This window comes from Euwallacea fornicatus, chromosome 9, assembly GCF_040115645.1.
Source record: "Euwallacea fornicatus isolate EFF26 chromosome 9, ASM4011564v1, whole genome shotgun sequence".
Classification (NCBI taxonomy): domain Eukaryota; kingdom Metazoa; phylum Arthropoda; class Insecta; order Coleoptera; family Curculionidae; genus Euwallacea; species Euwallacea fornicatus.
Window position 1 is genome coordinate 104,386 of NC_089549.1, and position 12,843 is coordinate 117,228.

General features: G+C 35.8%; 1 protein-coding gene across 4 annotated transcripts; it reads right to left on the minus strand.

Moving 5' to 3' along the window:
• Positions 1 to 1,147: 1,147 nt before the first annotated feature.
• nsl1 (non-specific lethal 1) lies at positions 1,148 to 12,710 on the minus strand. 4 transcript variants are annotated; one of them, XM_066286141.1, is made up of 13 exons: positions 10,851 to 12,710; positions 7,136 to 7,898; positions 6,544 to 6,761; positions 6,327 to 6,484; positions 6,058 to 6,262; positions 5,798 to 6,001; positions 5,530 to 5,729; positions 5,308 to 5,444; positions 5,161 to 5,245; positions 4,214 to 4,570; positions 3,735 to 3,927; positions 3,310 to 3,475; positions 1,148 to 3,242 (listed from the first exon to the last, which is right to left on the minus strand). In XM_066286141.1, the coding sequence occupies exons 1-12, from the start codon at positions 11,305 to 11,307 to the stop codon at positions 3,321 to 3,323; spliced, it is 3,132 nt and encodes a 1,043-aa protein (XP_066142238.1). In that variant the 5' UTR covers positions 11,308 to 12,710; the 3' UTR covers positions 1,148 to 3,242; positions 3,310 to 3,320. The 4 variants fall into 4 exon arrangements, with proteins under 4 accessions (XP_066142238.1, XP_066142237.1, XP_066142236.1 ...); XM_066286140.1 differs by having other exon boundaries at positions 3,304 to 3,475; XM_066286139.1 differs by having other exon boundaries at positions 1,148 to 3,475; positions 10,851 to 12,066; positions 12,498 to 12,709.
• Positions 12,711 to 12,843: the final 133 nt, after the last annotated feature.

Genomic DNA, 12,843 nt, shown 5'->3' on the forward strand with positions numbered 1-12,843 from the left:
TAAAAATGTTTTTATTAATTAGCATAGAAAATATTAACTCCTTAATCGCCTCCTTAAGGTGTTGCTTGTAAGTTTCAAATATCAGTAATTTCACATAAACAATAACGATAATTCTATTTTTGTCGTATATGCGAGAGCCAAAGAGTTTTATGTTATTATAGACACATCAAAGATAAAAACCAATTAAGTGCTTAATTGTTGTAGTAAAAAATATTTCATTATAAAGCTGTAACCGCTTGAAACCAGAAATCTGCACAATGACAAAAAGCTCATCTTGTTAAAATGATAAGACGTTGATCGAAATAAAATGCTTTGATGAGTGATTGCAATATATTTTTTTGTTATGTGTGAAACACGTCTGGATTATACCGCACTACATATTCAAAACATTTAGAACCGGTCAAATACCCTCCGGATTACAATTGATTATTTTCTTCCCAGCATCAGTGACCGAAGATTTTGCTACAGATTATCGTAGCTTTTTAAGTATTTTAGTTCGCTTGGTGATTCATGGAAACTCCAAATTTTTATGCTCCAATGCGAGTAAATTATAGATAACATTATATTACAAGAAATCAACAATTAGAGACAAGTGTTATATAAAGAGCATTCGTGCTGCTACATAATATTATTTCCTGCTATCACCTGAGTCGATAACATTTCCATGGCAACCATGCATTACTCTGTTTTGAAACAAAACCCAAATAAACGTCACCTCTGGAGATTAGCGGAATTGAGATTTCAATAACTTTATGATGAACAGTATCGTCCACATCTCTTACGTTAGTACTTCTCTTGTCAAAATTACTTACCTCGCCTACGGCTCGGTTGCAAACTTTCATGTCGCTCATAATGCAATATACTATTTCAAATTTTGCCATGGCATTCAAAACGGTTGAAGGAAGTTTTTTGCCTTTACAACTTAAACGTTTTCTTCCTGTAAAAACACCCAAAAAAATCATTTACCTTACTGACCCTACGTAAATGATGAAATTGACTCATCTTCTATTATTAACTTAGTTCAATTTCCGTTATTCATTTACATATCCAACCAAATTATGCTTTATTTCAAGAAAAAGCTCTTATGAGTAACGCAAAAGTGGATATAATTTTGGTGGGAACTGGGAAATTAGTAAAGCAACGGTAATTATTCAGTGACAATTTTAATTTTTAGGATATCTGCTTATAAAAATGTAACACTAACTTTAGCTAAACGTTCTTTTGGCTACGTAAGCGTTTGAAAATAAATACACTTTATTCATACCTATCACTTTTTGTGTTTGTTTTTGAGTTTTCCTCTATGTTTATGTACAATTTAACCGAATTTTTCCGTTGCAGAAGGACTTCCTAGCAAGTTAATAGCATCACCATATTACATAATAACGCTCAATATGTGAATCTCTTATGAAGAGTACTTTGAAGTATTATCTATTTCAAACAGTGTTTAGCTGTCAAAAACGATAATATCGTGATTAACAAGGTTAGCAAGCAAACGTAAAAACTCTTGCTAACCCAATTACTGTAAGCCTATTTAATACAATTTATACAGTTACTTGATCCATACATGCAACACACTTTGAAATGAGTGCCAAAAAATCAATGTTCTGCTAACTTTTCCTAAAAGAGTTCCTTCCAGTAGAATAAATGTAGACGTAGCATTGGTTAGTTGCTTGACTTCTGCGGAAATAATCTTTCGAACAAAGTTACCAGTGCTTTGAGATATTTGGCACTAAGAGTAGGAGAGAAAAATAAGTTCTGAATCCACATTACTTATATCGAATCGGGTTAATTTTCCCTGTAATTAACACATTCAGCGCCAGACCCAATTTTTAAAAATCTATCAAGGGACCACCTAACAAAGTGGCTAACAGTTACCGTTGCCTACTGTAAACTTATCAATGAACTAGGAAAGATATTTTCATATAATTTAAAAATGTTATTCTTAGACAAATTATTTGGAAAGGGTCAATTCAGCAACAAATTAAAGCGCTTATCAAGTCTCGTTACTCGCAGCCGAGACGTTCAGTTTTATGTAGACCCATACACAATCACATTTGGTAACTATCATTTATAACGAGAACTTGTATTCCCCCGGTCGAGTTTAATATTTTTTTAATGAGCATAAATGTTATTGGCAGGCAATGCGTTTTTTTATCTATGCTACACTATATGTCTACTTATTATGATTTTCATGTTCAAATTTAGTTTTCTATTGATCAGTTTGACAATTAAGACGGAGTTAAATTATGCAACAAATGGCAACCACCTGCGTCAAGGTCAAACATGTAAATTTAACATGGAACGTGGCTGCACAAAAAAAATCATGACTGGATACGAAAACCAAAATGGCATAAACTTAACTTTTTAAAATGAATGCAATGTGAATATTTTAAAATTGCTCTTTACTGAATGACAGACGTCCAAAAATACTTGCAGGGCCATTTCCATTCCATCCGAAATTACGTTGAAGAGTTTTTACCTAAAATATCAAAATATATCAATTTTTCTTGTTTTTATATCCACTAGATAAGCGATGTTAACTATGTATGCGTTTTCTTATAAATCTTAACGATATGTATATGGCATGGTAAATCAGGAATTGGTTCTTGGATTTCAAGAGAAATGTTGTCTACATTGTTATTTGCGTTTAAGAGAGCGCCTGCAGTGATATTTACAGCACTCGATATTTATATCTGTATATTTGAAAACAAATAATCTGTCCACAGAAAAAGGCAAATATAGTTGTCGTCAAATTAAGAGCTCAATATAAATGCGACTACTTTATAAATGACACGTCCTTGTGACCACAAATGACTGTGTGCGAGATGCTTAATACCTACAGTTTGAATTCGTGCGACTTAGTAAAACAAAATATTAGTAGACACTGGTGTCTGCCACGGCGCTTAATGTGTCAATTAACAAATAGGCGTAATAGCGCGTCATTTGTTATCTTCGTCCGGTAACAATTCGTCAAGGGAAGTTAAAAAAAACTCATCGTATTGGCAACAAACCATCCAGTCAAAAATTTACCAATTTTGAGGTTTAGGTACTCGAAATCAAGGTTTTTTTCTTTTTATGCATAAAGAAAACTTTAGTTTTAACAATTATATAACGAATGTTACGAATGAAATAGATAAACGTGTAACACCCCGTGATCACTTTCAATGTCTGGATATAACACAAAGAACAAACTTGAACTCCAACGGTGAATTAAACTTTAACCATTTGTTTCTTCAGGACGCCTGAAAAGAACAAAGAAGAACGCTCTACAACACAATGACCGCAATTTTTCCCTAAAAAAACCTCAACTTCTTCGAGGTCTACCTCCGATGATGCCGATCCCGATAATTGGATTTTTCGGCGTCTGTCCATTCAGGATCGTTCGGGTCCTCCTCATCATCCTCGTCCTCCTCTTCCATGAGGTTCTCTTCGTAATCGTCCATCATGGCATCTTCTCCTGCATTCAAATTAAATCCTATAACACAAACAGCTCAAGTAAGAAACCGAGAATAAATAGTACCCCGATTTCTCCCGTAAACTGATCTAAGGAACACTCAATTTGTTACACACTTCTACAATTAGTTTATTTTCAGCTTTAGTTGCCAAAGACCCGAGTAGAATACGCGTGGAATACTGTACGTCTCGATTGACGCTCAAATAGGCATTGAAACCGGCCCATTCAAGTAACACAGAGACAAAATTGAATTTTTACAGAATGCGACAATGAAACGTACCAACTGCAGATTCAGTGGATTCGCTGTCTGCGGAATCCTGCAGTTCATTTTTAACATGGAAATCGTTGTCGATACCGGTGTCCTGAGCCCGGTAGTTAGTTTTTACTTCGCGGTTCGCTTCGGGCATTTCTCGCACCATTGACTCAAAATCTGGGTCTGCCAAGGGGAAGGTTCGAGCATCGTACGGTGGTTGCTGCAAAAAAAAAAACATGAAATACATGGTAAAAATAAAGTTTTGGTTGGATTCAAAATGAGATTAAAGTATATGAACTAGATTTAATGGACGTTCGAAAAAGTCATTGTTAGTTCAGTTTACTTCGCAATAAAAATGCCGATTTACACAAGCAACTTTCGTTTACGCTAATCAAACATGAGAAAAAAAACTTAGATTAGATCCATGATCATTTTTGGGTTTTACATTAAAATTGTCAATAGCTTAAATATTTTTTTCTTCTAAAATACAAGGAATGAAAACAAACCTCGACATAATCAATATGAGGCACACCCTCTTCTTTGATGTCCCTGAACCGCGACTGCGACACCGTCCGTCGCCTCACAACCGCGATCGACGGCAACGGCTCTTCGGTTCCCGGCGTGGCCGGTGGTGAACCCATCAACAAGGGCTCGGGTCCAGCACTTTTGGAACCGTCGTGCCGTGGACTTGCCGGATCGGGCGTGTTAGCGCCCGACGATTCGGCGAGGCTGTCGTGCCGCTTGTGGGAACGCTGTCTGCCGTAGCCCGGAGGGAACTTCATGTAGCTCAAGAAACGTTTCTTCTCCTCAAGTTCGGAGCGGTCATGTCGGGCTTGTACCGCCTCTTCAGTTACATCTTCCGTCTATATCAGTTATCAATTAACAATAAATAGCTATTTACATAACGGAGAAGAAAATTAAGGATTTTCTATAACGTGTAGATATGCAATACTGTTATTAAATAGCTTAAAAACCATATTGCAGATCTTGATTGTTAAAGAAATGACCATTCCGATAGTTTACTACGAGCATGTGGTAAAGTGGCTCCACAACCCACATTTTCAAGCTGAAACAGGAACATTTTTGCGTGCGAGTGCGGAAAAAGTTTTACCGCACACAAATTAAAGTGGTAGGTACAGAAAATAATAATTACTGCTATTACTCATGCTACTATTATAAAAGTAAGCATATCTAAAGATGATTTTAGTTAATTATAATTTAAAATAGCTTCATAATATTTTAAATAAAAAGGAGTTATTCTATTTTTGTTTTTGAAGCTATTAAAATTCAAAATATGTATGTCATATTTAAAAATCATAAGACTCCAACCAATATGAAATGAAATTTTCAAGTCTCTATAAAGCAAAAATCGTATTTTCCGGGAAGTTTTTATCTCATCTATAACGTTGTTTGCCAAAACTGGAAAAATCATATTTAAATCGAACCCACTTACGTCACTATCCTCGTTGAGGGCGCTCACGCTTCCATTATTTTTCTCGATTTTAATTGTCACCATCTCATCCTCTGCTAACCTCCACCTGCAAGGAAAATATTCTCGTTAGAATGAACTAAATTTAATAAGATCCAGGCGGCAACTTACTTTGGCGTTAAGATTTCTTTGTATTGCAGCTTTTCAACCCTGGTGGTGGCTGCCACGCTGTATGGTATCACAATATTGTCAATGTCATAGGAACCCACTCGGCTGCTACGGCTGTTCTGCTTGAAGCCAGATATAGACTAAAAGAATTTTTGATAACCACTAAACAACTTTTGTTCAAAATCATGAGGATAACATGGGCAAAATGATCAAAAAAATGTCTACCTGCATTTGAAGCAGAGGTGACCCTCCTGGGGAGTGGTAGGACGCAGGCCCAGCTTGGAGCTGCGCTATATGTCTGCCCCGACCCATGGTGGCTTCCACTTCTGCGTCATCTGACCCTATCGCATCGAAATCCTGGCTGGGCCGTTTGTTATATTTGGGCGGCCGACCAACCTTGCGACCGCGTAACTTCTTCTTGATCTCTAAATACAGAAAAAAAAACAAGCAAACGTCACCTAATATTCCTTCTTTAATTATCTTAAACACGCACTTTCTGATAAGGCAGACACAGTACTGGGTTTCAACCGATTGTACTTCTTCCTATGTTCGAGTTTCTGGCTTCGATGTTCGTAAGGCCGTGCACTTTCGCTTCGATCGGGTTTCTGAAGCACCTTCATGGTCTTCATCTTTAAACTGCGCTGTTGCCATTCGTTCATCTTCATCACAGCTTCAAGATGCAAAGTTTGAGAGGTATCTATAGCCAAAAAAATTCTTCAGTCTCAGATAACAATCTTTGAAGATAGTCCAAACCTTCGAAAGAGGAGAGAACCGGATGAAATCCCGGATCGAGCAGAGCCACTTTCTCGGCCTTGCTTAGAGTGTCGGGTGAATCACGCGGATGAGTAGGATCCGTCCGGAAAGTACACAACGCACAGACCGTTTTCGAAGCCACGCATGAACAGCGCACCGTGCTAGGACGAGCGGCTTTTTTCGAGACTGCATAAAGACCAGCGACCTAATATTCGTAAAAAAAAAACACACTAAAATCAATGCAAAAAAAAGCATTTTATAATAATTACTTGCAAAAGCCGCCTCTTTGTAAAACTACCCAAAGGCCTGGTTCTGGCACAGGATTCATTTTCTTGCCCCTTTCCTGCTTGAGCTCCTGGTAATTGCCCAAGATATCCATTCAAGGCAGTCGAGGCGTTTGTACTATCCAAAGGTGAAGCTCCATAATCTAAATTAAAAATTGTCCTTACTAAATAAACACACAAAAATGAAATTTACTGGATTTACCATGATGTCCGGCGATCTCAGACTGAGATAATACAGGCTGTGGCTTGAGAGCAACGTTCTCCAGACGAACAGGACTTTTGGAGGAGCGCACCTGTTGGTACAAATCCGCGTGCTGCCTAATTCGATATTCGAGATCTGAGATTTGAGATTGGACCCATGTCCAACGCGCCGCAATTGCCGCACGGTCCACTGAATACTTCCAAAGGGCCCGTTTTTGTCTGTGAAAACCACGAAAAGATAGAATAGGCAGTACCAATATCAACTAAATTTAAGCAGGAATTAATGAAATTCACGAGTAAATAAAATATTTTAGATACAGAGCTGAAACAACTACTCAAAAATTACTATTTAAATAATTAGTTAAGAAATGCATAGTTCTGTGTTATAAGTTAAAGAAAAGAATATTCTCTAATAAGCCTCGTAATTGATTCAGACCCGATGATAAATTATGCTAACGATATCATTTAAAGGCTAATTTTGCAATTTTCAAAACTAATAACAAATACCAGTATTATAGTGAGGTACTTCAGACGTCAGTTTTTTCGAACTTGATACAATTTTGAATCAGCTAATTTAACTCTCTGATACTTACATACTAAGAAACTGCTGATGGGGATTGTTATAGCTCTGTGATTCGTCACAACTTTCCCCACCCGAGCTGCTCTCTGTGGCCTCACTATCCAACTCTTCCTGAACGATTTGCAACTGAGACCGCAGCTGATCACTGACCTTCCTTAACTCCTCCTTATGCAGGTTAGACCACTGTGGTATGTTTACCTGTCCGCTGGTACTGTTACGGAACAAAGAGGCCTCTATGGACCCTGAACCGAAGTATTTAGGAACATTCCTCTGACGCGCAGCTGTGTTTGCCTGCAGCACTTTCGCGGTTTCTAGTTTCCTAGTCAGAGCTTTCGCCGAAGAAGAAGTCAGAGGTGTTGATGCAGAGTCTCCAAACGAGGTTCCGAAAGCTCTTATCGATTCCGCCGGGTCTTTAGGTTTTTTAATCAGTCGGTGAACTTGTTCGAAGACGCCCACTACTTCTCCGCTAATGTGCTGACCCATAAGACGAGCCTGAAGTTTGTAGCAGCGCCGTCTAAGGAAATCCAACCTCCTCTCCACTCTGTAATGCTTTGTTTGCAAATCAGAAAGCAGGGCTCCAGCTTGAGTTTCCTTTATTTTCTGAGCCGTTTCCAGCTCATCTGGTTGGTCATCCATTGAAATATTCATCATATTATCTACTTGCTCCAAAAGTTCCTTTTCAATGTTCATATCAAACACTTCAGTAAGATCACTCGATGAGGTATTTAGTTGATCACTGCCTTCTATGGACTTAATCACTTGTTGCATGATGTCATCTGCATTTAAAGAACGATTCAGTGCATTTATTAGTTAATAATTAGCGAATAAAAGTAAAATTTAATCAAATGAAATTAAGATTTTAGATTAATTATTTGTTTTATTACAAATATTTCATTTCAAATAAAATGAAAATAATGTTTTAAATTTTTTTATCCCTGAACATTTTGGTAATGAAATTACCAAGCACCATTTGTTCATTTGTATGCCAAAAATTGTGAAATGCAGTTTTTGTCTTTAATTTGTTCCATAAAATTTTTGGAACATCCCAAAATGCACATAATGTTATTTTGGTTCAATGAAATATGTTTTGATCCCCCCACAAAAATGCAGCTTATTGAAAAACGAATGATTTATCAAAATTTTTTTATAAGAATAGACATAAAATGTAAAACTGAAATTTTCATGTAATTAATATATCTTAACTGTGAATGAAATCAGGGTTAAAAATAATACATTTTAAAAATTTAGTTGTTTTAAGTATATTAATGCATTGCAGAAATACAGACTTTTTTATGTTTTTTAATGATATTTTGAGGTTAGTATTTCAGCAATTGTAAAAACAAAAAAAATGTCATAAGAAAACTTGATTTGTTTTAAGTTCCTGTACATGTACCTGTTGGTGGGGCATTGTTCATTCAGACTTCTGTTTTAAGTATTGTAAAAATAGCAGAAAGGTGAAACAAAAAATCAACTAATGAGTGATACCTTTAATTGAGGGTTTCACAATAATGTAAGAATACTGTGACTCACCAACACCTCAACATTATGGTGTAAAATGCATGTCAACTGGTCTTCTCATTTCATGGACAAAAGGAAATACATTTAGGAATACATGCAGAATTGTTCTTAATGTCAATAATATACATAGTGGTTTGTTTCTCACACTGGTAAAAGTTTGAAAGGATATTTATTCTCTTATTTGGTCTCCTGATCACTATTTTACTTGGCCAACAATGGAAAGAATGTACTTGCACTGGTTAATGGGATTGGCATACAATTTGTATTTCATATTATACAATTTCTTTCTCAATATTTTGGAACCAAACAAAATTTTGTATCCTGTTTCGATTTCAGAACAAATATGGCAGTACTAAAAACAGCAATGTGAAGCTGTGACTGGTAAACACCCTCTAAAAACAACAATACAGTATTGACTAGTAACTAGCCAAGTATTGGTTTTGTTGTGTACACTGTTAAATGTCAAAAAATTGGCGAAAGTGCGTCTTCTTTATGTTTTACTCACAATGAAATTCATTATTTCAAAAAAACAACATGTTTGACATATATTTGTAGTTCCTAAGGGGTGTTAAAATTCAAGGAGTATACCAGTAATTCATCTCATTACACCACACTCAGATACAGAGCTTAGCTTTTTTTTTAATAATAATAAGGGTAAATCTTTATTTGTTCAATAAACATCAGGGATCTTAGCATCCTCAATAGTAAAAAAGATTTTGAGGCCCAGAATGAATATAAAATTCACAATTAAAACAAATAAGAAATAGACAAAAGAAATGAACCACATCTAAATCAGCGCCTTAGAGGCTCTCAGATTGCAACTGGAAATTGAGTAAAGAGAGCAATAACAAGAGCCATACAACTCTTATGAGTTAATGTAGGCTTCTGTCCTCGTTTGATAATGTTATTGTTATTTCAAGTGTGGTAATAATGAAGGCTGTTATATCTAATTATGCACTTGTAATAAAAATATAATATATTCTTGCATATACGTTCAAAGCCCTTGTGTCTTATAAACCACTTTAATTATCTTCTAATGCACTTGCATAATAAAATATTAGTGATTCTAGTAATAAAAAAAAGTTGGAAGAGCAAATTATGAGAATTATAAATCTAACTTTATTATTTTTTAGTAGCTATTTCGCTCCAAATTTTGAAGATTTTATTTTTTTAAAGGCAAACAGAAGAGGTTTTATTAACTCTAAAAAAACCCCTATTTGTATACATTTTGATAACAAGTTCTAAAACACCTCAAAAACAAATGTGACATAATTGAATATCACATAAGTTTTAAAGGATCAAGTCAAAGATAGTTAACTCAGTGCATTAAAATTTTTTTGATGATCCTGTTATAGATTAAAAGAGATGCAAAATTTCACAATTTCAAACAATACAGGATGTCTTATTTGAAAACAAAAATTCAAGGTTTGAAACAAGTAAAATGTGAAAAATCTGAGATCCAAAAGGATTGATCCAAATGTGAGCAAATCTGGAGATATCCAAGAAGATTTTACAAGATTTTTCAGGAGAAACAATCTTTTGTTTTAAATATTGGTCTATGAGTAGAGATTTAAAATTATATTCTTGACAAAGTTAATGATGCATTGATTTGTTATTCCTAAGGGACAAAAAACCTGCTAGCCATCAACAATTTAGTCTAAGTGACAATATACACTGCTTGTGGGAACTTCACCAACAGGATAATGATTTTCATAAAAAGAATAGGCACAGAGTATTGGCCAATTAAACTCTTTGTATATTCATTTTAACAGTGATTGTCTTCTTAATAAAATAATCAGAACATACTATATTGGTGTAATGGTTTAAAACCCAATGATTAATCTAATAGTAACTTTAGTATCATGTTAGTTTTCATAGAAATTAAAAATCCAGTCAATATCTAGGCACTATTTCAGAGAGAATTAACTCAGAGTCAACACTGACAACAGGTTAATAATTTGTCCTTTACAAGGAACTTTATGCTCCTACTAAATTTAATGGGACATAAATAATTTTACCCTATAAAAAATAATAAAAACATTTAGACTTAGCCAACTAAAATTTAAATGTAAATTTGTGAATCCTATTCAAGCTAGGTTCGGTGAACTATAACATAAAAATTACAAAACATAGCTTGGAAATATCCCATAAATCAAATTTAAAGTAGGTATCACATTTGTTTTTACATTTTTTTCAACATTAACACTTACCCTCCAGGTTGTTGCCAAATAATTGATCGGCATCACTTGAGTTTCTAATCCTATTAACATTTAACAGAGTCTTTGGGAGGCCCATTTTGTCGCCTTGGTCACCCATAGAGGTGGAGCCCAAATTCATGATTGTCCCAGGCAAAGTCTTATCCGAGGCACTGTTAAACTCAGTGAGGAAACTATCGAGTTGATTGTCCTTCGACGAGTAACCTACTGAACTTAGACTGTCCAAATTGGTGCTCAAATCATCAGTGTTCAAGGGGCTGGCCGGATCACTACACTTGGTAACGATTGTCTTTGGGTATTTGTTTGTTTCAAAACTGTTTACTGGCGACGCGGGCTCCAAGTGACTTTTGGGTGGTACACCCTCGAATTTCTGCCCTTGGACGCTGTCCGTTAACGCGGGGGCCATGACATCCGCATGGGGCCTTCTCACCGAGGCTGTACGCAATCCCATTCATCCAGTTTTGTCCTGGGGACGTTGCATCTCACGACTGAAAAGTCCGGACTGTCGCCTGGACAGGACGCCCAGTCTGGTGGCGCGATAACGCGTAATTGAACCAGTTGTTATTTAAATACCGGTAGGAGTCGCTTGCCGGCGAATTAGGTTCCGAAAACATACAAACTACGTGCGGCGGAAATAGGAATCCTTATCCATGGGATGATTAGCAGGATGGGCAATTGATTTTCTAGCAGGACATTTTGCTCCGAAAGCTAATCGGGAACGTTTCAGGTTTTAAACGGAACACTCCCACGTGACGAGGCGAAGCTTACGAAACGCGGAATCGTTATTGGGGAGCACCGAGGCCGACCACAAATACACATACAAAAAACATTGCACCACTTTCAACACTATTACGGGACGATGGACCTGCGGAACGGAATTTCGTCCTCTAAGCGGTATTGAGCTGAATTTATCCACGGGAAACGGGCCTACGCCTTTCGCGTGCTTTTTAATCAACAACAATGGCGACTTTCGTTGTTAAAACAGACGAACAACGCGCCCGTCCATTTGCTGGCTTTTTACAACGAAGGTATGGGGAATGGGCCGAGCGGCGCGCGACGATCTCTTGATTTTAATACAGAGCAAACGCAATTTGCTTCTCTCGCCGCCTTTTTCCGGGGGAACTTTACGTTGTGTTTTGTGTTCGTCGAATTGTTCAACGCTTTTTTTTTTTAACGTTCAGTAGCGCTTTTCTGTGGTTTTTTGTAATTTCTGCAAGAAAAATTTAGATAAATTAAAATGGTGGCACATTACGAAATGCCTCACTAGCGCCATCTGCATCCATACATGACTAATAACCACATTGCTTATAGTTGTCAAACTAGTCAAACATCAGTCCTTGTTACTTATAAACGGCGGGTCATATAAAAACAATAAGAATCAAAGTTAGATTTTCTTTAAATTCTTTGAATTTATCCATATTTATTTGTACATAGAAAGGAAGCTTATATTCCTAACATTTCCAGCGCTTTTCTCATTAATATCTAATACATGACACAATTTAAAAATGCTTTCTCAAAAAATTTAACATTTTTCCTCTCATATAACTGACCCTCAATTATAGCCCTAATTACCTACGTAATTAATTTCTAATATAATTGTAAATCATTAAATACATTATGAAAACCTAAAATATATCTTACTTTTTCTCCCTTTCCAAGTGCTTATAAGTACTGTCTTATTGACTCCATATTTCAAGATATTTTTCAAACACCACTTATTAAAGAAATTAATCATATTTTAGATTGCAAATTTGGGATTAAAAAAAAAGATTTTGTTAATAATTAATTAACTGAAAAACACTGTTTTTTGTTTGATCACAAAATAGACAATAGAACAACATAATATAGGCAATAGCCTTCGGTACAAGGGAATGTTAAAAAAATCTAATTTATGTGCGTCATACAGTATGCAAGTATCAAATCAAAAAAATTTATGACATTATTTAATTTTGTTATGAACTTTAAAATACAGTATGATTATCCATTA

Coding starts and splice junctions, on each gene's coding strand:
- nsl1 (XM_066286141.1), bottom strand. CDS start 11,307: ATGGGATTGCGTACAGCCTCGGTGAGAAGGCCCCATGCGGATGTCATG. Junction 6,762..7,135: donor CATCAGCAGTTTCTTAGTAT/GTAAGTATCAGA, acceptor TGGTTTTCACAG/ACAAAAACGGGCCCTTTGGA. Junction 3,928..4,213: donor CTCATATTGATTATGTCGAG/GTTTGTTTTCAT, acceptor TTTTTTTTGCAG/CAACCACCGTACGATGCTCG.